At 47.7% G+C, this 26,196-nt stretch overlaps 2 protein-coding genes across 2 annotated transcripts in view; one reads left to right on the forward strand and one right to left on the reverse strand.

Moving 5' to 3' along the window:
- Window positions 1-8,038: 8,038 nt before the first annotated feature.
- Window positions 8,039-11,105, reverse strand: s1pr3a (sphingosine-1-phosphate receptor 3a). Its single transcript, XM_035413299.1, has 3 exons — window positions 10,805-11,105; window positions 8,256-9,619; window positions 8,039-8,171 (listed from the first exon to the last, which is right to left on the reverse strand). Exons 2-3 carry the CDS (start codon window positions 9,506-9,508, stop codon window positions 8,039-8,041), a joined length of 1,386 nt encoding a protein of 461 aa, XP_035269190.1. The 5' UTR covers window positions 9,509-9,619; window positions 10,805-11,105.
- An 11,402-nt stretch (window positions 11,106-22,507) lies between these two features.
- Window positions 22,508-26,196, forward strand: part of mier2 (mesoderm induction early response 1, family member 2) — a 37,068-nt gene continuing 33,379 nt past the window's right edge. The window contains exon 1 of the mRNA XM_035413011.1: window positions 22,508-22,941. Within this exon, the coding sequence (XP_035268902.1) occupies window positions 22,707-22,941 (235 nt within the window). The 5' untranslated portion in view covers window positions 22,508-22,706. The remainder of the gene's footprint in view (window positions 22,942-26,196) is intronic.

The following is a 26,196-nucleotide window of genomic DNA, read 5'->3' on the forward strand; positions in this document are numbered from 1 at the left end:
CCTGCGTCCTTCGCTGAAAAGGAGGGTGTGTGAATTGTCCGGGTGTCTGGATACACACACACACACACACACACACACACACACACACGCACGCCTCCGTGCAAACAGAGCCAAAGACAAACACGCCGGCAGAATTGTGTCCGAACAGCTCCAACAGGAGGGGGGGGGGAGGAGCATGACAGAAGCGGTTCATTTGAGAACGCACCCATGCTTTTCTTATTAAAACAGAGCCCCCCCCCCGCCCCCCACTCCCCCCTTCTATTACCAGGCAGGGGGCAATGGGGTGGAAAATGGGGGTGTGTGTAGGGGGAGTGGGTGTGAGGGAGTCATTATTTCGGTTGTGCCGGAGTGAAGGGGGGGCTGGGATTGCTTTCATTAGGGAGCCAAATGACACGGCAGCGGGTGATTATCAGTGTGACGGGCAGCGGGGATTGTGAGGACGCTGTCCTCACATTGTCTGTGTCTCCACACACAAAAAGCCACCCTTCCCCTTACACACATTACTACAGACCGCACGAAAGAAAAAAACCTACTGAATTAAAATGGTGACGGTGGATCCCTCCAGTAGGAAATGTTTCTGGGCGCAGAGAACATTTGATGTTTCTGGCATTTAAAAGAAAAAAAAAAAAAAGGTTTCTTTTGTGCGTTAGATGGTTTTGTTCCTCTGCAAAAGTGCACACATATATTTGGAGGGGATCTGTTAAAATGAATAGAGGCTTTTAACACACAAAACCAAACCTTTGTTTATTTATTTATTTATTTACAAACCTCAGATGTCTTCTGTGGTAATGTTTTTTTGTGGACCATGGAGTGAGAGTGGATTGTTATCTCTCCGTCTGTCGTGCTTTGTGTGAGGATGTTCTATAAGGCAGCGCAGAGTGTGTATTCATTGTGGATCTGTGTGTGCGTGCGTGTGTGTGTGTTTGTGTATGCATGTGTGGGTGTGTGTTTGTGTGTGTGTGTGTGTATGTGTGTGTGTTTGTCTGTGGGTCTGTCTGTGTGTGTGTGTGTCTGTGTGCGTGTGAGTGTGTTTGTGTGTGTGTGTCTGTGTGAGTGTGTGTTTGTGTGTGTGCGTGTGTGCATGATGTGTGTGCGTGTGAGTGTGTGTGTGTGAGTGTGTGTTTTTGTGTGTGTGCGTGTGTGCATGATGTGTGTGATGTGTGTGCATGATGTGTGTGCGTGTGTGTGTGTGTGCGTGAGTGTGTGTTTGTGTGTGCGTGTGTGTGTGTCCAGCTGTCTGTCATGATGTGTGTAGTGTGGAGGCAGTCAGTCTCTCGCTGCACCCCACTGTTGATTTGGCAGCGGCTGACAGCCCTGATTAGAGGGGCCGTGAGGCTGTAGCACCTGTTATCTCTACAGAGCCAGACACACACACACACACTCACACACACACACACACTCACACACACTCACACACACCTACACACACACACACACACCTACACACATAGGAACACACATACACACACACACACAAACACATGCACACACACACACACACACATAGGAACACACACGCACACTCACACACACACACACAAGCAAACATTCACATAGCCATACACACAGACCCACAAACAAACACACACGCATACACAAACACATACACAAACACATATGTACACACACACACAAACCCACACAAGCACACACAAATGCACACACACAAAGACCTATAGGCACACATACACAGCCTTATACATTTGCACTCAGACACACAAACACATGTTCACAGAGACATACACACACACACGCACACACACTTGGAAAGGCAGTGCACACTCGCTCCCCCTCCTTCTCGCATCCTCCAGGGAACTTTGATCGCCACGCAAACACATACACACACACACTCACATGCACACGCACACACACACACACACACACACACACACACACACACACACACACACAGAGCCATATATCTGTGGCAAACACTGTATTTTATTGTAGCTTTTAGCCCAGATTTTATGGTGTTCCTCTTTCTGTATGCATGATGTTTCTCTTTATGATTTTATGGTGCTTATACGGCTTTTATGTTTGAGGGTTTTTGATAAATTTTGTGCGCCATTTACTGTATAGAAACACGTATTTGAAGTACTTCATTATAAATGTGTATGTATGTATTATTATTACTACTACTACTAATAATAATAACTATAATAACAATAATTATAATAATGGCAATAATATTATTAAATGTACAAACAGGCATACTCATAACACTGGGGGATATCGGGGACTGGATCGCAAATGCGATATATATACCCAGCGAGTGAGGCGAGAGAGAGAGGAAAAGAGGAGGGGGGGGGGGTGAAAGGTGAGGGGGAGAGAGAAGAGAGGTCGGAGAGAGGAGAGAGATGGGTAGAAAGTGAGGGGAGAGAGATGAGAGAGAGAGATGGGGGGAAGTGCGACTCGGACAATTAGAGTGCCCCAACCCTAACCCGAACCCGAACCCGAACCCTAACCCCAACCCCCCCGTGTGGGCAGGTGTGAGACAGTAACGTGGGCCGCTGGAAGATTGCAATCAGAGACGGGTCAGAAGAGGAGCGACTGAGATGGGTCGGGGGGGGCGGTGCTCAGATTACCTCCCAAAATCCTGACAAGCGCCACCCCACCTCCACAGGTCAACAGCAGCTTTTTAAGGCCCTGTTTCGTAATGCTGCGAATTTCGGATTTTGCCTCACAGGTACAGTAATTATCATTTTCCTGATTAATTACCTGATTATGCAGGAATAACAGGGTGTGTTTCAGGGGAGACAAAGCCCCAGCTGTGTGTGTGTGTGTGTGTGTGTGCGTTGTTTGTGTGTGTGTGTGTGTCTGTGTGTGTGTGCACTGTGCAATGAATCTCAAAATGAGGCTCTTGAGATTCACCATTTTCAAGCCACGACTCATATCATAAGCAGTAGTAATTCATGGTAATTAAAGTAAAATTAAATTGCTTATGTAAGAGTACCAGTGTGGATAATGATCTGTATTAGCATGTGGCAGTGTGGAAAGCAGTTCATATCAGTGAGTAGCAGGTTGGATAGAGGTCTGTATTAGCATGTAGCAGTGTGGATAGTGGTCTGTATTAGCATGTAGTAGTGTGGACAGTGGTTTGTATTAGCATGTAGCAGTGTGAATAATGGTCTGTATTAGCATGTGGCAGTGTGAATAGTGGTCTGTATTCGCATGTGGCAGTGTGGATAGTGGTCTGTATTAGCATGTAGCAGTGTGGATAGTGGTCTGTATTAGCATGTAGCAGTGTGAATAATGGTCTGTATTAGCATGTGGCAGTGTGAATAATGGTCTGTATGTAGTAGTGTGGATAGTGGTCTGTATTCGCATTTAGCAGTGTGAATAATGGTCTGTATTAGCATGTGGTAGTGTGGATAGTGGTCTGTATTAGCATGTAGTAAAATAAATTATATACAAGCAAATATATGTAATGGAAACACTGTCTCTGGTTGATTCTGCAGTAGTCTGGTCTGCAGACACTACACTGCACGAGGAGCCTTAAGTCTAGAAGCTCTCTCCCTCTCTCCTCTCTCCCCCTCTCTCTCTTCCCATCTCTCTCTCTCGTCTCTCTCTCTCTCTCCCCCCTCCCTCTCTCACTCTCACAATTCAATATCAAAGTGCTTTATTGGCGTGAGAAATATAGGCCCTTGTGTTCCAAAGCAGGGTTTACAAAATAAAACTATATACAATAAATGCTAGATTGTGGATTAGTTTTTTTATATATAAGCCAAGCCGATAACAAAAATGGCAGTAAGTGATATCCGGTGTGTGTGTGTGTGTGTGTGTCTGTCTGTCTGCCAGTCTGCCTGTCTCTGTCTCTGATGACTCTTGATAACCTGCACCCCGTCCGATTCTGTTTTCGTCGTTAACGAGTCTTGTTGCTGGAGGTGGAGCTGCCTCATATTGAGCCAGGGAACGGAAGCGTGACAGACACACAAAAAAAAAATCTGCTCTCTGTTCGTCCCTGTCAGGCCAGCTGTGAGGAAGGATGGGCACAAGAATCACCTGCAACGTTGACAAGGACCCCCCTCCCTCTCTCCCTTTCCTCCAAGCTTTTAAATGCCATGACCCCATGACCCCTAAATGGGGGGGGGAGCTAGGTATAGCCGAGCCCACGCTGGCAACCCCTGCCGGTGCTGTCCAGATGGACTCTTTTGTCTTCGTGCTCACAGAAACCACCAATGGGCAATCTGGAGCACCAGGCTGGTGTTCTGGCAGTGGGAGCTTTCTTTAGGTTTGTCTTCTGTGTGTGTGTGTGTGTGTGTGTGTGTGTGTGTGTGTGTGTGAGTGTGCTGTGGTGTGTGTGTGTGACAGAGAGAGAGAGTGTGTGTGTGGTGTGGTGTGATTGTGTTTGTATGTGTATGTGTGTGTGTATGTGCGTGCGTGGAAACATTATGCTTGTACCCATAATGTTCCCTGTCAGTGCAATTGAGATGCAAATGTCTAACCTGCATTTTGTTTGCTTTATCCTTACTGGTACGCTTTCTGCTGTTCAAGTGAAGGACATCAGACAGCAACTGAAATATATTTGGGCCCCTATGATGTATTTTATAAATGTGGACCTAAATAAAGAATTAATATGTGTGTGTGTGTGTTTATTTTTTTGTCTGATGGAAATGGATAGGCTCTGCAGGCAAGATCAGTCACTTTAACATCGCATAGTGTGCATGTGAAAATCTGTGCTGTCCATTTCATAAGTAAACCATAGATAAAAATCCCTCAGGTATTAATGGAGTGTTTCTAGAAGTGCATTAACAGCTTCTAGCCACTGCAGCAGTAACAGTTCTGTGGCTGAATGGTGGTCCTCATTAAGAGCATGTAGGAGAATTCTGCCTGTGGCTGTTGTCTTGGTTCAAGCAATCCTTTTCCCTGTCTCACAAGGTATAGCTCATGTGCTCAGTTTTTTAAAGTTGCTTTTTTGCTGCTCCGATGTGGCATGATGGACTACAAACACATTGTAGTCCACAAGTCATTCTGCTCAAAGCAATTTTATAGCGTGGAAGCAGTTTTTCAGTTTGCTGATGTTAAGACGTTTGTTGAAATATTCAACCGCACCTTTTGTAACAAGACAATGTGTTTCGTTTGAATTATGTCAGTACAATGTATAGTTTGTCTCTTCAGCGTGTATTTCTTCTCAGTCGAACATCGTCCATTCGTTATGTGTTGTCATAGTGACTAAATCACTGAGTGTCGACAAAAAAAAAATCAAAACTGTGCCGCAGAAGGTTAGAAGGTAAGATAATCATCTTCCAGGCTTGACACTCCGGTGTACTTTACGCGATGAGATCATAACAAGGCTAAATAAATTTGTTTTTGACAGGCAGTCGGCTTTGACCTTTAAAAGCCAGACGCAAGCCTGTCTCGGCCCGGACCCAGAGCGCGTTTGGGGCTGGCTCTCGTTCCCCCAGATGTGCGGAGAGAGACTGAGCCGTTGGTACGGTGAGCGTCTGCTCCGAAATGTCACCCTGTCAACGGCGATCACGCGCTCCCGTCAGCGCCCCGTCTTTCTCCCATGCCCAGACGGACGCCTGGCGCAAACAGTTGTTGCAGACGGTCGTTTCTACGACGACTTGGGACTTGCCCGCCGACGCGCACTTGCGCTTCCCCCTCATCTCACGTGAAGCCCCGCAGTCTTCCGGAAGTGCAAGCATCGGATCAACAGTCAGAGTGATACGCATGCATGGAGAACGTTGCCATGTTTACCATTTCCGTCTGACTCACAAATGATTTGAATCTCGCTGTGCTCGCTCCTGAAATTGATTTTTTTTTATTGCTTTTTGTATTTTATTACTGCCTCTCGCCAAATGCATGCTGGCTCCAGCACCCCCCGCAACCCTACCCAGGATGGATGGATTGATGTATGTATGTATTTTATTGAACAAAAAACCCCTGAACTCCCCTGTGCCAGCCATTGTAAAGCCAGAAAATCATCCTAAACTTATGAAAATAGGTAAAATATCCTTCAATACGCACACAAAAAACTGTCTGGAACAAAAGAAAACATACGCTAAAACTGAAGTGATATTCAAACACAGGAAGTGAACTATCTAGTTGTTCTACGAGCAGCTTGATGGTGCAGTGCACAGTGCTCTTGCCTCCCCACAAGAAGGTCCTGGGTTCAAATTCTCGTTTGGGTCTTTCGGTGTGGACAAATGGATCAAGAAATATATTTAGGTGTGTCTCTTGATTCGAACATTTTTTAAAATGTATTCCTTTAATTTATTCCTTGCTGATACATGCCCTGCTATTCTCTGCCCAGCATCCGGCATCTCAATTGACACACCATGTGTTGTGCCTCTTTCTACCCACTAGATGGTAGTATCGGGTTATCATCAACTGCAATATTTTAACGCCATTAATAAATCCCACATTCACTTTAGATAACGGTCGTTAAGACTAAAGGTGTAAGACAACACCTTCAGAGGACGACAGCTAAAAAACGGCAATAACCCATAACAGTACCCTCAGGTTAGAAACGTAATTAGGGTAGTGCAAGAAAAACACGTATGTGTCTCAACTTGTAAAATGAGTGAATAAAAATATTCTGTCTGTCCGATTATAATTATCTGTTATGCATTTGCTGTCTTAAATGTAATTCCCACAGACGTCTTAGGTGTGAAATTAAAGGCTTTGGATATACATTGTGTGTACCGTAAAAGTAGACATAAAAATAATTGGATATAATGTTGACAAATTAATTCAGAAGCATGTGAAGAAAACAGTGTGGGGTTATGCTATGACATTCTAAATGTGTAATAAACATGACATACATCGTACGTGTGCTGGTATTAAAGCTATGAATACAACATGCTCAAACATTTTTAAATTCTAGCCCGTGAGCACCAGTTTTTATTGATCTGTCAAATTGTTCTATTTGGGGTCTCTGTTGTAGCAATCACAGCATGCAAAATGATATATTTACATATCCACAGGATCTTTTAAAAAGGAAATATCAAACTGCAAAAGTACTGTATGCTCCAATTTTTTGTTCTTTTTTTGTTAACTTATTGTTGAAAATGTAATTTTTGTCAGCGTGTTAAACAATCATCACAGTTTACAAATAACACAAAGAAAAATCACCACAATACATTTCACGGCTATACCACTTTTAGGCATCTAATGCCAGTAAACATTCTTAATGCTGAAGAAGCATTATTCGTCATATATTAAATACTATTTAGGTAGGTCGGTGGAAAGATTATTTGAAAATACAAGACCATCAATCTTTTACATTGCATAATACACACAGTTTTTCTTTATTTTACAAACCCCTGCTCTTATCTAGTTCACAAAAGCACTCAAAAAATATTTTACTCACTATTTATATTGTCTTATGATATATACGCAAACCTTGTGTATTGTTATATTTCTATAATGCTGACAGTGACTGGAGAATAGGGCTTCATGAAACCCAAAGATGAGTGGAGGTACCATATACCACCAGTCCTCCCCCCTGAAGTGAACCAATCACTGTGTTTCCTTGCAGAGAGCAAAACCTTTTGATTGGTTCGAACAATTCCATGATTGACAGCCAATTGTGACTCCGGCCTGTTATGGAATTCGTGAAGCCTCAGCCTTACGTCACTAAATGCTGGTGCAGAAGAGGGCAGTGCTTTCCTTACGGACGAAAGAGCATCGCTCCGCCGTCACTTTCGTACGTCGCTTTGGATAAAAGCGTCCGCTAAATACACGCAACGCAGCGTAACGTAACGTACTTAGCGTTTAAAGAGCTTAAACAGGGACAGAACTCCGCCTCCGGTCTCGTTCGTGTGCAGTCAAACTGACGGGCCGCGCGGCTCCCCGCCGCCTGTGACACGTCGCTCCGTTTCCTCGTGATGTCACGGGAAGCGGGCACGGATCTCCGAGCGGCGGGAAAGGAGGCAGGACTCCCGAACCGATATTGCGTCGCGAGCGAAGTCGCCGCTGCGCGAGAAGGTCCGCCCTTTCTGAGGAGGATCCGAGGCACCGCCGTCAGTTTTGGGGGCCTCTCTTCAGCGCGGGCCGGGTGCGAGCGAGGCCCCGCGGGGGGGTCAAAAGGCAGTTACTCCAGAGCGAGGCTGGAGAGAGACGAGGCGGTGGCGCCGGCGGGCAGAGCCGACCGGGTCAGAGCCTCCCCAGGGAAGGAAGGCTCTGACCAGAAGGCCCCAGCTTTGACCAGAACCACGGAGAGCAGGCTGGCGGGTCCCGCGGGGAGCGGGGGCGCGGAGGAGGGGGCGGGGGCGGGGGCGGGGGCGGGGGCGGGGGCGGGCAGAGCCGACCGGGTCAGAGCCTCCCCAGGGAAGGAAGGCTCTGACCAGAAGGCCCCGGCTTTGACCAGAACCACGGAGAGCAGGATGGCGGGTCCCGCGGGGAGCGGGGGCGCGGAGGAGAGGGCGGGGGCGGGAGCGGGGGCGGGGTCAGGCCGCTGGTGGCCGGAGCTCAACGGGGTGGCCGTCCTGCTCTTGGACAGCGCGGATTTGGTGGCGCCGATGGTGACTCCGCCCACGCTGGACTTGCTGTTCTCCGGCGTGGGCGCGATGACGCCCGGGCGCGGGACGGCGGGGTTCCGGGAGGGCGGGGCGTCCGGCCGGGGCCGGCTGCAGCAGCAGCAGAGCAGCCGATAGAAGGCGGCCCTCATCTCCCGGCTGGACAGGGTGTAGATGAGCGGGTTGAGGGCGGAGTTGAGCACCGCCAGGGCGATGAACCAGTCCACCTGGTACAGGACGGGGCAGCGCCGGGGGCTGCAGCCCACGTCCAGCAGCAGCAGGAGGAAGAGGGGCGCCCAGCACACCACGAACACGCCCAGCACGATCGCCACGGTGCGCAGCAGCGCCAGCGAGCGCTCCGACGGACGCCCGCTCACCCGCCGCCCGCTGGACGTCACCAGGCGGTAGATGCGCGTGTAGAGCGCCACCACGGCCACCAGCAGCACCGTGAACACGCAGGCGCAGAACGCCACGTAGCTCTTGGCGTAGAGCGGCAGCACGGTGGAGCAGCTCTCCAGCCGGCCCCTGCAGTTCCACCCCAGGCTGGGGAGGGCGCCGAGGAGCAGCGACACCGCCCAGCAGGCCACTAGGAGCCCCGGGAGCCGGCCCCGCCTCGCGGACTCGCAGGGCTGCAGCCGCACCATGGTGGTGTGCCGCTCCACGCCGATGGCCAGCAGGCTGAAGATGGAGGCGCTCAGCGCCACGAACATGCTGCCCTCGCGCGCCAGCCACTGCACGGGCGTGAGGAAGAAGGTGTTGCGCCCCGAGGTGAAGATGTTGACCACGTAGGCCACGCCCGCCAGCAGGTCGGACAGCGCCAGGTTGCCGATCAGGGCGTACATGCGGCTGTGCAGGCGCCCGCTGCGCCACAGCGCCAGCAGCACGGACACGTTCTCCAGCGCGATCAGCGCGCCGATCAGCAGCAGCAGCGCCGTCTTGTACGGCCCGCCGCCGTCGCCCGCGCCGTGCGGCCGGCCCCACTTCCCCGTGTGGTTGTAGTGCGCCACGATCTCCGCGTTCATCCCGTCCGCCAGCGCGGACTCCATGGCCCCCACCCCCGTCGCGCCTTTCCCCCTGTCAGACAGCAGAGGGCGCCGCTGCGCGGGCGAGCGTTCGAGGTGACACTGGTGACATCATCGAGTCTCCAAGTCTCGGACCTGCCAGAACACAGTTAGTAACTATAATGACGTTCAGATATGTTCAGAATATGTGACACGTGAGCGGGGCTCTATGCTAACATTTTCCCTGGAGCACATTTGTTCCTAAGTTAAAAAATTTAGGAGCACACTAAAGCATCCCAATTAGATGTGCTCCTAAATTATTCTTCCAGATAGCACACATCAATTTTAAGGAGCATTTGCTCCTAAAATGGGAGCACTGTACAGCCCTGATGAGATATTTTTTTTAATTTAAATACACCCCAAATTCTCTGGTGGATAACAGACAGTAAATAATTTTGTCGCTGGGACGCCAGCTTCAGCCCAGCAATATATTATATCTGATTGCTGTTACACTCTGCGTGCCGAACGAAAAAATCGGGGGGTATTTTTTCACCTCTCAGTCATAAATATTTTTTAAACAGAATTTCTGGTCACTTAATACATCAGCGTTTCTGGTGAAGCAAGGTTGTTACTTGAAATCAAAATGACAAAAACTCTTTGCATTTGAATGGATCTCTATGAGAATTGGGGGATGGGACTAGATTCAGCTGTAAATTATGCTGATACAGTATGGAACACATTTGTTGGCTAAATGGCTTTAAGTCGTCAAGGGTCCAAGGTATCAAATGAGCCTCAAACCACCGTGCTGCTGTCAGATATGCAGTAGATACTACAAGCATTGTTTCTCCTGAATATTTTTTCCATTGAGTTCAACAGGAAAATTAATCAGGAGAAACAATTCTTAAATGACTTAAACCCATAGAGATCCATTCAAATGCAAAGAGTTTTTGTATCGCTTGTAGGACAACCTGAAAATAAGATATCCAGACACTGATGATGTTCATAGGTCACAGACATCAGGAAGTCATGGCCTGCAAATAATATGCAACCAAATACAGAACATGACTCTTTTATTTGACATTATGTTCATTTGTCTACTGTATAAGTGAATTTCCCTGTTTCTAGCTTTTCCCCAAACAGTTCACTGCAGCAAAAGTAAACGAGCAAATAGTGGCACAGGAGGTCTCAGGAGTGCATTTGTTCAGTTCTTGCTAATTTTTTGATTTGTTGTTAAGACCATTGGAATCTTAATATTTAGTTTATTGCGTGGATATGTCATCCAGAATAAGGGCGTCAACAATAATAATAATAATAATACTGAATTTTAAAGAGAACCCATACCTGTTGTTCCTCTGGAGAATCGTGTGTTCCTACGTTCTGACAGAGCTGAAAAAGTTTGGATATCCTGTCCCGGAACGGTGCTGTCCAAAAGTATCCGAAATATGTGTTTTGCCACTTCAGTTGGTTAGCGCAGCTCTCCTCTTCTCTTCCCGGACCACTGCCTATATGCCTTCCTTTCCCATTCCTCTGTTTGTCTGGTTGTAGTGCTGTAAAATGTCCTGTCGTCGCTTTCTTTTTTAATTTTACAGCCGGCGCTCCTCATTTATTGGGGCAAACTTCGCCTCAATCGCCTATGCCGCTCAACCTGAGTGGGGCGGATTCACCCGTAGTTCCGAAATCACCATCAGCCAATCACGCCCCAGGACTGGGGCTGGGCGTGTTCTCGTGCAACATGAACATTTTTTATAACGGGAACGTAACGGTCGAGGAACTTGATGTTTTTTTATGATCCTTCACACAAAGATTGAAATGCGAATGATCGAACTTTTAGGCCAAGCGGTTTAAAGATCAAATTAAGAAGGATGAACTGTGTGCAACGTAAATCAACAGTTTATGATTTTGATCAAAATATGACAACGATTGAAAAGTGTATCTGTATAAATCCTTCACAATCTAATAGTTTAGGTGCAGTAGGCTTTCATTTCTCCTCCCTCATAAAAAAAGTGACAACCAGCTTGCAGAAAACGCGCTTGGGAAAACACGGATCCAAATAAGTTATCGATTGGCGAACGAAAGCATTCGGTAATCTAAATATAAATGAGCTTCATCACTGGTATCAACAAACTTCCATCTAGTCACTTTCTGTGTGTTGATATAAATAGGACAGCAACGCCATTGATTGCAAGATTGATATGTCACATCCGTCTTCTAAGCGATACGCTATCTCTTTTCAAGAATCTTAAAAGTAGTTTCATAATTTTTATCTGATAGTCAAACTGAAAACCAAGACAACTGACCTCGTGGTCATATGTGGTCTGCCTTGACACTGTTTGGCCCATTGATCGTTGAGAACGAAATAATTACATATATTAATCAAAAATGATTTCCCAAGTTGGGTGGGTCCCATAAGGTGGTACCGAATCCTGTGCCAATGCCAACCGACCTACTCTCATCCTTGCTCTCTCTATCTCTTTCATTTTGTCGGTCTCTCACTCTCCTCCTTGCTCTCTCTATCTCTCTCGTTCTGTCTTCCTCTCTTTCTCTCTCTGTCTCCTTCACTCTCTCTCTCTATCTCATGTTTTATGGGTGTTCATCAAACAGAATTATTATTTTTTTTGTCTTTTTCATCACTGCTATGGATATTATCATCATCAACACAAATTTTGACTAGTTTTTCATTAGACGATAACTACATTGTCGGTCATGTTTTTCTCAGCTGTTTCTTTGCCACGTATCAGCAGCAGTGTTTTCCCAGCTGGCACGCTGATTAAAGAACAGTTAAATATTTTTATCATCCACCCTTTCTGTTCTTTCTTTTTCGTGTTGAGAAGAAGGATGAGTTGTCATCCTCATGCCCTTCCTGTGTGTGGGATTGTGGGATAGGTCATTCCCCTCTCATTGCACCATTCCGGGATGGACGAGAGCCGTGCAGACAAGCACATGCACACACACACACACACACACACACACACACACTCACACTCACACACACACACACACATACACACACACACACACCCACACACACTCACACACACACATACACACACACACACACCCACACACATACACACCCACACACACACACACACATACGCACACACACACACCCACACACACACACACACATACGCACACACACTCACACACACACACACACATACACACACACACACACCCACACACATACACACCCACACACACACACACACATACGCACACACACATACACACACATACACACACACACACATACACACACACATACACACACACACACATACACACACACACACACACACACATACACACACGCACACACATACACACACACACACACGCACACACACACACACATACACACACACACACAAACAGACACACAGACGCATGCGCACACACACACACTCATATGCATGCACACAGACACACACACACTGACATGCATGCACGCAGACACACACGCACGTACGCACACACACATGCACGCAGACACACACACTCACACGCACGCACGCACACACACACACACTCAAGTCAATTACAGAAAGGGCAAGGGTCCCTCCCCTCTCAGCTCAGAATGGCATGTGAGGTGACTTGAGTTCAAATGAACAGATTGACCAAAATGGGTGATTTTAGAAAAAAAAGAAGGAAAACCAGAACTTTCAAGCTTCAAGAAACAGAGGCGATATCAGACTGAGGCTCTCTCCCTCCCTGTGCCCCCCTCCCCCCGCACGGTCCTGTCGCATATTTACAGTATGACTGTGCGCTCTCTGAAACAGTTTCAGACAAAAAAAGGACAGCTTTCTGATGAAAGGTTTTACCGGGCTTCGCTTTAAGGAAAGTGGAAAGAGCTCGGTGGAAACGTAAAGGAGCACAGCAACACCTCTCATCATGAAGATTACTGCTTGTAATTTTGCATAGACTGCGTTGTTGCTGTTCTTGTTTGTGTTAGTGTTAATCAGTTTAACCTACAGGGTCCAAGTTGAACTATGCGGTTGTTCCCTGCACTTGGAACTTGGTACTTCTCTCTAGGGTTTTCGACACACTTGTTCCTGGTTATGGTTATACACTTTGTTGTACGTCGCTCTGGATAAGAGCGTCTGCCAAATGCCTGTAATGTAATGTAATGTAATGATTATGAGCTGTTTCAACTGGCCCCGAGTCTTCAGTCATCTTTCCACCCTGTCACTCTTTCGATTAAAATACCGATAAAACATGAGATAGAGTGACACAGAAAGAGAGAGAGAGAGAGAGGAAGACAGAACGAGAGAGATAGAGAGAGCAAGGAGGAGAGTGAGAGACCGACAAAATGAGAGAGATAGAGAGAGCAAGGATGAGAGTAGGAGACAGAATGAGAGAGACAGAGAGGGCAAGGATGAGTGTGAGAGACAGAATGAGAGAGATAGAGAGAGCAAGGATGAGTGTGAGAGACAGAATGAGAGAGATAGAGAGAGCAAGGAGGAGAGCGAGAGACAGTGACAGATAGAGACAGAGAAAACGCGAGAGACAAGTAGAGACAGTGAGAGAGAGAGAGAGACGGGGAGGAAGTAGAGAGGAGAGGAGGGGAGGGGGAGGAAGAGGAGAGGAGATGAGGGGGAAGAAGCGGAGAGGAGAGACGGGGAGGAAGAGGAGAGGAGAGGAGGGGAGGAAGAGGAGAGGAGAGGAGCAGGAGGAAGAGGAGAGGAGAGGAGAGGAAGGGAGGGGGAGGAAGAGGAGAGGAAGGGAGGAGGAGGAAGAGGAGAGGAAGGGAGGGGGAGGAAGAGGAGAGGAGGGGAAGGCTGTGGCACTTTCTCACCAGACTGTCAGCGAGTGTGAGCACTGCCAGGTCTCCAGGCCCTGCTCTCCACACGACAGGCCAGGCCGGGGCAGATTAATGACCCAGCACCGCGTGTTTACTCTTCCCTGACCCTCAGAGAATGACCCATAAGAGGAATTAAAGAGGCTGGGGGGGGGCGGTGGGTGGGTGAGGGGGGAGCGAGGGGCGACGGTTATTAACATTCCCCCCGTCCCGCTCACACTGCGGAGCAGGGGATAGAGAGAGGCTAGCGGAGGGCTGTGGGGGGGCCAGACCTCCTGTCCAGAGCTCTCTTTCATCTCTGGAGTCCGTTAATCCATCCACCTGCACAGGAAGGGAAAAACCCATCTTTCCCAGATTAATGGGGCAAAAGAGATGTGTGTGTGTGTGTGTGCACGTGTGTGTGTATATGTGTGTGTGCATGCGTGTGTGTGTGTGTGTGCCTGCGTGCGTGCGTGCGTGTGTGTGTGTGTGTGTGTGTGTGCGTGTGCATGCAAGTTTGTCTGTGCCTGTGCATTTGTGTGTGTGTGTGTGTTATCAGGGCTAGCTGACCCAGGGCTGATGGTTTTAGTGGTGAGTTAGCTCGTTTGGAATTTGGAGCATAGTGGGAACTTGAGGAGCGGGGGTTGGGGGGGGGGGGGGGGGGGGGGGGGGGGGGCAGGGGTAGTGGTTGGGGGAAGGGGGCTCTCTTGGGCTTTCACCTTTTTGCCCTTAAATCCACCACCCCCCCCCCCCCCCCCCCCCCCCCCCACCCCCCTTCCTGCCCCTCGTCTGCCCTTACTTCCCCTCCTCAGCTCACTCAGAAACGGCCGTGCGATAAAGAGAGTCTGCACAGCCAGTCTGCACACTTCATTTTTTTTTATAGGGGGAGGAAGCACACTTAATTTTTTTTTATAATGTGGTTATCGTCGATTTCACCACGCACCCATAAATGAACGTTTCCCCTGGATGTGGTCTGGAAACGGCGCTGGCACGGCCTGTCAGTCAAGTGAGGGGACCGATGATAATGAGAAAGAACGCTGCCTCTATAGTGAGCGTGAGTGTGTGTGTGCGTGTGTGTTTGTGTGTGTGAGAGTGTGAGCGTATGTGTGCTTGTATGTGAGTGTGTGCGTGTGTGTGAGTGTGTGCATGTGTGTATGCGTGTGTGTGTGTGAGAGAGTGTGAGCGTGTGTGCTTGTATGTGAGTGTGTGCGTGTGTGTGAGTGTGTGCATGTGTGTGTGCATGTGTGTGTGTGAGAGAGTGTGAGCGTGTGTGTACTTGTATGTGAGTGTGTGCGTGTGTGTGAGTGTGAGTGTGTGCATGTGTGTATGTGTGAGTATGTCTGTGAGAGGGTGAGTGTGTGTGTGTGTGTGTGTGTGAGTGAGTGTGTGTGTGTGTGTGTGTGTGGCTTGCCCTATGGCTCTCTCTCTCTTGAGTTCATCTTTCTGAACTTCACTCCATTGAACAGGAGCTCCAGGGAGGGAAGAGTGTGAAAGAGAGAGACAAGACTTGGCTAGCTTTAATTATCACAACATTTAGGTCAGCTTTCCACATGAAGAAGCGAGGCTAATTACAGTGATTGCTGTCAGACCGTTTCAACAGTACAGTGCAAACGCACATCTGCTATTTATACTAGTTCACAAGATCACCAATGTGTATTTCTAGCAGAAATACCATCATTACTGATGGCATTCTAGATGTAGCCTAATTTTTGTCCCAGGCATTCCTGAAACTCCGCCCCAATTTACACAGAGTCCAATGTGACAGTATTACTGGCTCTCAATTCCAACCTTTCTACTTTCTGTCTGGTATTTACAGGTTTGTTTATTAATTAATTTCTATATTGATTTGGCACCCAAAGCGGGACGTGCGCAGTTCCCACCCTAATTTAGAACTTTCGCTCATTTGCGACTGCAGCCGTGCTCTTGCGCAAACCCCCACTGTCAATTTGGGAGAGTGCGGAGGTCCACGGTCCTCCTTGACATAGCAACATAGCTACATAGCTCAGGAGGTAAGACCGATTGTCTGGCAGTCGGAGGGTTGTCGGTTCAAAAACCCGGCCTGGGCATGTCGAAGTGTCCTTGAGCAAGACACCTAACCCCTAACCGCTCTGGCGAATGAGAGGCATCAATTGTAAAGCGCTTTGGATAAAAGCGCTATATAAATGCAGTCCATCCTCCAAAAAGACATGGTGTCACCAGCCGCTTCTTTTCACTCCGCAGACTGCAGCGCAGCCTCGCACAGGGAAAGGCCGCCATTTTGTCTGGGCGTCGACATGGGTCAAGCGGTTCCTTTCGGAAGAGACAGAAAGAGAAAGCACTGAGATGGGGACACGGGGAAATTCGGATATTTGCCTCAACTTCAGATGCTCTGTCTCTCCCGCGTCTGGAAAGGGAAGCTACTGTTTTGTGCGATCGGTTTCCAGCTCTTTAAGGTGTAAGATCACAATCATGTGATTAGAATGTTCTTGACTGAAGGTTACAATAACTGCTGGTAATTTTTCAGCAATGTAATTCTAGAACACTGGCTTCAATTCTGGAGAAAAAAAAACATTCCAAAAACGTACTCTTCAAAGGGTTAGCCAAGAAAACTGACAGATGTCAAAAGAAGAAAGAAAGGGAGCAGAAAAATGGCATAGAAAGAGAAAGAGAATGATGGAGGCATTCGGTTGATAGTGAGGGAAAGTTCAGGGATAAGGAACTATTTTTGTAAGAAACAATAAAACTTTATTTAACAAAATTTTTAAAGGCCACATCTATTCTGATATATAACTTCATGTGTAGTGCCAGTAAAATGACTGCAGTTATTTTTCTTGTAAAGGGTACTCGATAACAAAACAAAAAAATGTAATAAAAAAAAAAAAGGATGGATGCCTTTAATTTATTTTCGTTGTGGTCACTGTTTAAACACTAAATAAAGTTCTGGCATTTGACTTTCCAAATAGCAGAAAAATGTGTTGGATCTCAGTCATGTAAAAAGCGCTGTCCTTTGATTTCGCCAGATCTTACTCAGGGTATTTGGCGGTAGCCGAGAGCTTGTATAATCCAGACTTCTGTGTGTGCTTATGACAATAAAGCTTTGTGTGTGTGTATGCGTGTGTATGCGTGTGTATGTGTGTGTATGCGTGTGTATGCGTGTGTATGCGTGTGCATGTGTGTGTGCGTGTGCTTATGATAATAAAGCCTTGTGTGTGTGTGTGTATATGTGTGTGTGTATGCGTGTGCATGTGTGTGTGCTCATGACAATAAAGCCTTGTGTGTGTGTGTGTATGCGTGTGTATGCGTGTGTATGTGTGTGCATGTGTGTGTGCATGTGCTTATGATAATAAAGCCTTGTGTGTGTGTGTGTATATGTTTGCGTATGCGTGTGCATGTGTGTGTGCTTATGAGAATATAGCCTTATGTGTGTGTGTATGTTTGCGTATGCGTGTGCATGTATGTGTGCTTATGAGAATATAGGCTTATTTGTGTGTTTGTGTTTGTGTGGGCATGTATGTGTGTGAGTGTGTGTGTGTATATGTGTGTGTGTGTTTGTGTGTGTGTATATGTGTGTGTGTGTTTGTGTGTGTGTATGTGTGTGTTTGTTTGTGTGATGACTTGTGAAGAGACCACCTTCCACGCACATTGCAACCCGCATATCCCCATGTCCCCCAAACCCCCCCCCCCCCCCCCCCGAAAAATTCCCTTGGCAACGAGAACAGCGAACAGCTTCGTCTCCACGCCTCCCTCTGGGGGAAACGGGTCCAGGCTGAACGCCTGGCTGATGTCATCGGGCCAAGGTCGAGGAGTCGCGTCCCGACCGCAGAGACCGCGCTGAACTCTGAAGTGCTCCTTTTGTGTGTGGGCGCGCGCTCGTCCCGTCCCGTCCCCGTTCTCACGCCTCCCGAAAACCTGAACCGCCTCACATCTGGCTGTGCGGAGGACCCCCTCGGAAACATCTGGGCTTTTTGTTTTTTTTTTTTTGTTTTTTTTTTTGTTCACGGGTCTGGACCTCCCAGTGTAGACAGACGAGAGAGCATCAACCCGCCTGCGTTGACCAGATGCCTGGGTCCGGGCTGCTCGGCCAGCCCTCCGGCCCAGCTGCCCCCACTGGTCACATGCTCGGGCTCTTTGCATTCTGATTGGTCAAATTTTGCTGGCGCCTCGCTGAGGTTATTTTGCCATCGGTGTGAAGCGGACGGGCCCGTTTTTTTTTTTTGCACGGAAGTCTCGAGCAGAGCTCTGTGTGATGCGAGGCTGATCCCTTTTCCTCAGAGGTCTGCGAGTTGGCCTTGTAACCGGAAGGTTGCACGTTCGATTCCCTAGTAGGTCGCTGCCGTTGTACCCTTGAACAAGGTACTTGACCTGCATTTCTTCAGTATATATCCAGCTGTATAATTGGATACAATGTAAATGTTGTGTAAAAAAGTTGTGTAAGTCGCTCTGGATAAGAGCGTCCACTAAATACCTGTAATAGAATGTAGGACGGAGTGTAGCGCAGTGGGTAAGGAACTGGACTTGTAACCGAAAAGTTGCAGGTTCGATTCCCGGGTAGGACACTGCCGTTGTACCCTTGAGCAAGGTACTTAACCTGAATTGCTTCAGTATATATCCAGCTCTATAATTGGATACTATGTAAATGTTGTGTAAGTCGCTCTGGATAAGAGTGTCCACTAAACACCTGTAATAGAATGTAATACAGGCCTGCTCCGCATGTATACAGTAAAATGTCTGCTGTTAATTCAACTCTAGAACATTACGAGCACAATGGGGATCACATGTACCCTTGATTTTACGCTGAGCATTTTATCATGTAGGATTTTTGGTAAATTTCTGAATGTTAAGTTTCAACATTCCCACTGGTGCGACCATAATTAGGCCAGGTGCATGAGGGTGTGGGTGTGACTCCCCCCGACTCCCCCCCCCCCCCCAAAGTTTTCTCCCAGCCTTTTAGGTAATGGAGTGAGGTGTGTCATGACTTGCATCTTATCTCGTCTGTGTGATGACTTTGCTGGGAACAAGGGGGGTTTCTTTTTGTTTTTGGCTATGGCTGGTGTAACAAAGGTCATTTTTGGATGACCGAAGATCAGACAACCCTATTGCATCCACAGGCCGTTCCTTACATGTTATATGCAAAGTCCTGTTTAAAGGGGTTTTACTGAAGTCTAATCTTCCTGACTTTTGGTCTTTAATCTCCTGTCCTTTTCTCTTCCACCTCTTTCCCTGGTTTCCTGACCTCCCCGATTTTCCGCTTTTGCCTTTGAAGGAGCTCTTCAGATCAATCTCTGTGTATCGACTGCCGCAGTCCATTGTAATACTACTTTGGCATCCGTGTGGAAGTTTCCTCGTGTGCGTGCAGTGAAGACTGATTTTGAAAAATCAGCACGAATCGGTCGAAGATCAGAAATACGTGAGTAGAATCGATTAGAACTGAACACTGTAATGCTGATGTGATTGGCAGTTATAGAACGCTGACTTTAAAAAAAAAATTTTAAACATTCCAAAAAAGCCTACTCTTCAAAGGGTTAACGTGTTATAGATTTTTACTATCATCCCCACATGTTCTGTTCAGTTGAGGGAAATGCCAAAAAGGGAGAGAGAGAGAGAGAGAGAGAGAGAGGTGTTGGGAATACAGAGGGAGGTCTTCATGCCTCCAGGGTTCAATGGAAGCTGCCCTCCAGGATCGATGAATAGGCTTCGCTCAATGGCTTCACAAATGGAAGCTGCCCTCAATGGCTTCACAAATGGAAGCTGCCCTCAAGGGCACCTCAACAGGGCCGGCTCAGGCTGCTGACCGAAGGGCGAAATTCGGCATAAAGGACGAGATAGAAATCTGCTGAGTCGGCGGCTGCCGCCTGACACTCAAGAGCAAGACAACTGGACCGTCGAGCGGGGGGGGGGGGGGGGGGGCTTCCCAAAAGCCCTCTGGATCCAGATTCTCACCCCTAATGTGCTAAACACACACTTCACAATTCGTTACCCCTGGTCAGTGGGTGCTGTGTGACGGGCCCCACCAAATACAAGCCAAAACAAGGAACTATGCTTCAACACTTCCAAACATTTTGAATGTTTTTTGGCATTCTGTTGCCGCAATCAGATGCAAAGCTGTATAGCGTCACCTGCTTGAATGCGATGGTTATAATCTTGTATTTTTGGGGTTTGAGACAGTATTCAGTGCTGAAGAGGAATGCCACTGAAATGTACAATTCATTTTCTTTACAAGCGATGAGTTATTTAGAACACTTCTAGAAAATAATTCCACATTTCGCAATATTTGAATGAGAGAGTTTTTGTGTTTTGAAAATATTTCACATAACTATGTCTGCTGGTTTTTGATGTGATCTGCCCTGAAATGCTTCATTTATGCTAAATAAGTCAGTACACTTTTCCAAAGGCCTAAAATGACTGCTGATTGAAAAAAAAATCACAAAAACCTGCAGTGACTGCGGCCAGCCCTCCAGGACTGGAGTGTGACACCCCTGGCCTTAAATCAGATCAGTGTAATCTCTAGCATTAGTGTGGAATATGGTCTGAGAGCTGAAGGACATTCCTAATGTTTAAGACGCAGACGATGCTGGATACCTTCAGCACCAGAATGCATCTGGCACTGGTGTGGAATAAGCCTGAAAACTGTGGACAACATGTCTATGACACACATGATGCTGAATGCTTCCTGGATGTGAGACAATGAGCTGGGTAGGGGTGTCTGGGGGGGTGGGGGGCCCGGCGGGCAGGGGGGGGGGGGTCCCGGTCGGCAGGGGGACGGGCTCGGCGGGCATGTGTTGGGCACGTGTTGGGCACATTTCTCCAACCCCTGTCCTGTGCGGGTGTGGGTCAGCAGCTGTGCCTCACCTGTGTTTACGGGACAGGAGCGGCGTGAAGGGACGGGGGCTCCTTGTTGAGATTAGAACCGGCTCCTAAGAACGGGGTATCCCCTTCTCCCCGTCGAAACCGCACATCTGTCCCCCGCTCAGCTGGGGGGGGGGGGGGTGCGTGGGTTTGTGTTTGGGGGGGGGGCATCAAACGCTCTGCTGCCGGAGGAGAAAGGGCCGCTCTGAGACAGGCCGCCGGCCCGTTTGTTGACGGAGGCGCGGGGCGGGCGGGTTCCCGCGGAATGCGGCGTTAAAATAAACGGGCCCCGGGGCCGCAGACAGCGGGGCGGAACAATGGGCTTTCAGAGCCGGGGCCCCCCGTCCCGGGCCCCCGTCCCGCGCCCCTGGAGCTCTGAGTGAACACCCGCCTTATCTGTGCTGAGCTCATCCTCCCCTCCTGCCCCATTAGCACCCTGCAGCCCTGCAACCCTGCGCAGATTCACTGCGGACAGACCAGAGTGACCGTCGTTCACTTTAAACCCTTTTTATGAGCGAGATCACAATATGCGATTAGAACGTTCTTAACCTTACCATTCTAATTGTGATGTAACAATCACCACCGGTAACGGACAGCAACGGAGTTCTAGAACACTGACTTAGAATTTTTGAAAATAACATTCTTAAAAAAAAACAACAACAAAAAAAAAAACAACCCTACTCTTCAAAGGGTTAATTCGCCAAAGAGTGTTATGACTGAGCAAATGAGTGGATCCTATAATAACCCAGTGTGCAAACGCTGGAATGTAGACATCTGGCGGGGTGGAAATCTAGGTTAAGAGACGTTTTGACACAAACAGACTAGGTTGGCCCCGATGTATCTCAGGTTTTTTACCCGGATACAGCCAGGCTGTGTCCTAGTTGACTGAAAACGTTTGCTCTTCAATAGAATGTAGCCGGGGTTTCACCTAAATGCCTAGACGATGTTTCACAAACTTTTCACCTCAGAAATGTTTACTGGGAAATTAGCCTGGAAGATCGGCAGCGTCACGCAGTCCAACTGCATGTTTAAGCGAGCACAAAGTACAAGTAGCTTTCATGGATAGTTTTAAAGCAAATAATGCATGCCAAGCGTTAAATGTAGCTTTACTTTAGTAATATTTAGTTTAGTCACTGCCTTGTATTCATCCAGCAGTGTTATAGAATCTCTTCCTAGACCTAGAGTCAAGAGTTGAATCTCAGTTTTCGTTTCAACATTCAGCAGATGCTCTTATCTGGAGCGATTTAAACCGATTACATTTTTTTTTACATAGAATCCATTTATACAGCTGGATAGATTTACTGAGGCAATTCGAGTTAAGCACCATGCTGAAGGGGGAAATGACAGCGTTCCAGCTGGGAACCTTTGTATTATAAGCCCATTTCCCCAACTGTTACACCACACCAGGGATACTCAGATCTGGCCCTCAAGGCCATTGGTACCGTAGACATATGTCTATGATTGGTACGAGCTGGTTTTCTTTTCAACCGCATAGTTAATTGTTTGATTAATGTTTCTGATTCGCTCGCTCGCTCGCCCGCTGTTCCCAGGTCTAATCAGTCCCCGATTCCCGAATGATAAAAACCAGCAGTACTTTTTTTGCACCGAAGTCCAGAAAATGAGTATCGCTGTCCTAAAATGTCACCCCGACCACTATCGCTCCGGACACTACACTCTTTAAAAAAAAAAATAAGACGGGTCATGGAATTTATAAATTCGTCGGCAGAAATGCAGCAGGCGGACGGAGCAATAACGGCCGTTCTCGGTGCGTGGGAACCGAACCGAGGCCGCCACCTCTGGGCACGCCGCGACTCGTCTTCCAGCGACGGGCTGAACCACGCCACACGCTGGGACCACTGGCAGGGATTCCACGGTAAGCTTTCCAGCGAGCTTTCAGCTCCAGTTAAGATGATTCACATTCGGATAATGTTTCGGATCATGTCTGTGCCAAACGTTTCACTTGTATAGCGCAGCAGGCAAGTGAGAAAACACGGCTAATGATGTTTCTTCAACACTACTTAAGCGTTTATCAGGCACATTCATCACAGTTTTCAATATTTAATTATTTATTTTTCATATTACATGGCAGACGCTTTTATCCAAAGCGAGGTACAAAAAGTACATATCGAAGGTCAACCACAGGACACAGGTCTGATAAGACGCTGTACAATTCTCATTAAGTATCAGTTATCCATATCCAGTCTAGTTCACGCAGTAAGCACAGGCTCAGGCTAAGTCAGTAAAGTTATGGCAAATCAAACCAGAAGTGAGGCATGATTATGAGAGATATAATACAGAGCTACAACATCAAGATGGTAGTAAAAGTGCAACACAAATGTGCTATATGAAGATGCAAGTGCAACGTGAAGGTGGTAGAAGATCAAGATACAATGATATAAGACAGTGATCCGGGATTGGGCGTGGCCCTATGGAGGAGTAGTGTTTAGAGTTAGTCGAGGAACAGTCTGAACAGTCAAGAGTCTGTAGCAGGGGTCCTCAATCTTATCCAGAAAGGGCCGGTGTGGGTGCAGGCTTTTGTCTCAACCAAGCAGTAACACGCCTGATTCTACCAATTGAGGTTCTCAGCAAAGACTCTAGTGGTTGATTAGTAGAAGCAGGTGTGTTACTGCTTGGTTGGAACAAAAGCCTGCACCCACACCGGCCCTTTCTAGATAAGATTGAGGACCCCTGGTCTATAGCATGGATACTCAAATCCGGACCTCAAGTCCAAATCTGACCCTGGTTTCCTTTTCCCCCAGGTAATCAACTGAACAATTAGTGCTACTGATTGGCCAGACTGCATTCACATGTGGCTCCCAGTTTAAGGGGGCGGAGGGGGGGGTGGAAAAGCAGCAGTTCTTGGACCTCCAGGGCCACGATTTAAGTTAAAAGGGTTTACAGTTTACAAGAGATGCGTCTTCAGGCCACCGGTGGCGGAATATGGGCAGTGCCCACGTGGCTCGTTGAGAAACAGGGAGTTAATTCCACCACTGCGGTGCGAGGGGTGGAGAAGCTCCGCGGTCAGAACAGGCGAGAGGATGGTCGGGAAGTGCGAATCTTCCCCGGCTGCGTGGAGTGGTCGAGCTGGCGTGTAGCGCTGAAACACAATACATTACATTACAGGCATTTAGCAGACGCTCTTATCCAGAGCGACTTACACAACTTTTTTTTTTACATAGCATTTTTACATTGTATCCAATTTATACAGCTGGATATATACTGAAGCAATTTCGGTTAAGTACCTTGCTCAAGGGTACAACGGAAGTGTCCTTACCCGGGAATCGAACCTACGACCTTCCGGTTACGAGCCCAGTTCCTTACCCACTGTGCTACACTCCGTCCTCACAATCCGTGTATAGAGCTGGATATTTTACGGAAGCGGTTACGGTTGAGCTCCTCGCACGAGGGTGCGACGGCGGCGAGGCACGCAGGAATCGAACCCACGCCGCCTCGCGCTTGTGAGCCTTGTTCGCTCACCGTTACGGTATACCGCTACGCGTACCAGATAAGGAGCTAGGCGTGTGGATTCTGGCCCCCCAGCTCGCTCATTAAGCAAGCACGTATGCCATGAGAAAGCTTCCAAGTGTTTTAACCCGTATGGGCTAACATGCTTGGGCTGCTGCAGTGTTCAGCACTTACTCGGGAATGATAATAAATGGCTCCTTGAAATAAAGTAAGCCAAAATGGTTTCCTTTGACATGAGCTCTTTCCGAACATCAGTTGGTAGTCTGAATGTGGACATCCACGTACTTCTTTAAAATGTTTTAAAAAATTTTATTTTTATTTATTTATTTATTTTTTTTAGGATGCCAACACACCTTTTTCTGAAGCATAGATAGTGGTTAATACCTGCAGGCTCTCCCTCTGTATAGCGATACCTCACTTCTTTTTTAGGTTCTGAGACTGACAGATATGCTGCCTGGTTCACGGGCAGTGCAGTGTGAAACATAGGCCCAATAGCCTAAAAAAACGTCCCGAGAGATTTTTTACGCTCATTCATGTTCACAGCTCTCATTGTTCCTGACTCTGCCGGGAGTGCAGCATATAGTCTGTGATCATTCCTGCTTCCCGATGGCCTGCATTTTCTGGTCCGTGATTTTTTTGAGGCAGCACTCCCTAATAGCTGAACGTTCTGTTCCACGCCGGCAAACTGAATGTGGGGTCAGAAGAGATCAAGCAATGACCCCGACAAGAGGGCAATTGTGTTAAATACACGTGAAATGTAGAAGTCCTTTAAATGCGCGTTGAAAGCCGTGTGTGTGTCTGGCAGTTGGTGTCTAATGATACTACTTACTGCCTAATTCAGACTTAGATTATGTTGCCAATTTGGAAAAAATAACATAGGGATTTTGCTAACACAGAATCCGTTGTGGCAAACTGTGTGGAGGTGAATATCATGTTATGTGTGGTGAGTTTTGAGTCTTTAAGATCAACCTTCATTAAAATCTTTTTTTTCTTCTTCCGTAATTCCTTCTTTTTCATGCCCCTGTGGTACCCTTAACAAGATCCTTGAAAACACGCAACGGTGCTGCGGACATATTTTTTGTTGTTTTTTAAAAGAGGAGAAAAACAAGGGAGGGAGTAGGGGTGATCGCAGAGGGGCAGAGGATGGCAGGAGGAGGAGGAAGAGGCTGAGAAAAAGGAAGAGAGAGAGAAGGGAGGAGAGGGAAAAATGAACTGGTCATGGACGAGACACCCAGTTCTTTTTCCACACGGTTGTTTTTATTTCAGCCGATTACAGCCACACAGGAAATGCCCAGTAGGATCAGACTTTCCACTGTGTGCTTATAAGGTAAAGTCCCCATACCCCCCCCCCTTCCCCCCAGACCTCCACCCTCTCCTCCCCCAACCCCACCCTGAACAGTCTATTCTATTCACTGATATAGAGGAAACAGGCCAGAACCAAACAAGCCTACACACCCCTCTTTTAGACCACGGGCCACAGACATTACTAAATACATCTGCGTTTCCTCATTCAGTTTTTCTCAGCGCAAACACTGATTAATCCGCCTCAGTCTATTGCAGTTCTGTCGAGGACGATGCAGTGAGTGTCACACCTGCTATCAGAGGAATTAGATTCGGGCTCTCTGATTGGAGAGGCAGCCTTGTTAGTGTGTTAGGCCAACAC

Source organism: Anguilla anguilla, chromosome 4 (assembly GCF_013347855.1).
Source record: "Anguilla anguilla isolate fAngAng1 chromosome 4, fAngAng1.pri, whole genome shotgun sequence".
NCBI classification, from domain to species: domain Eukaryota; kingdom Metazoa; phylum Chordata; class Actinopteri; order Anguilliformes; family Anguillidae; genus Anguilla; species Anguilla anguilla.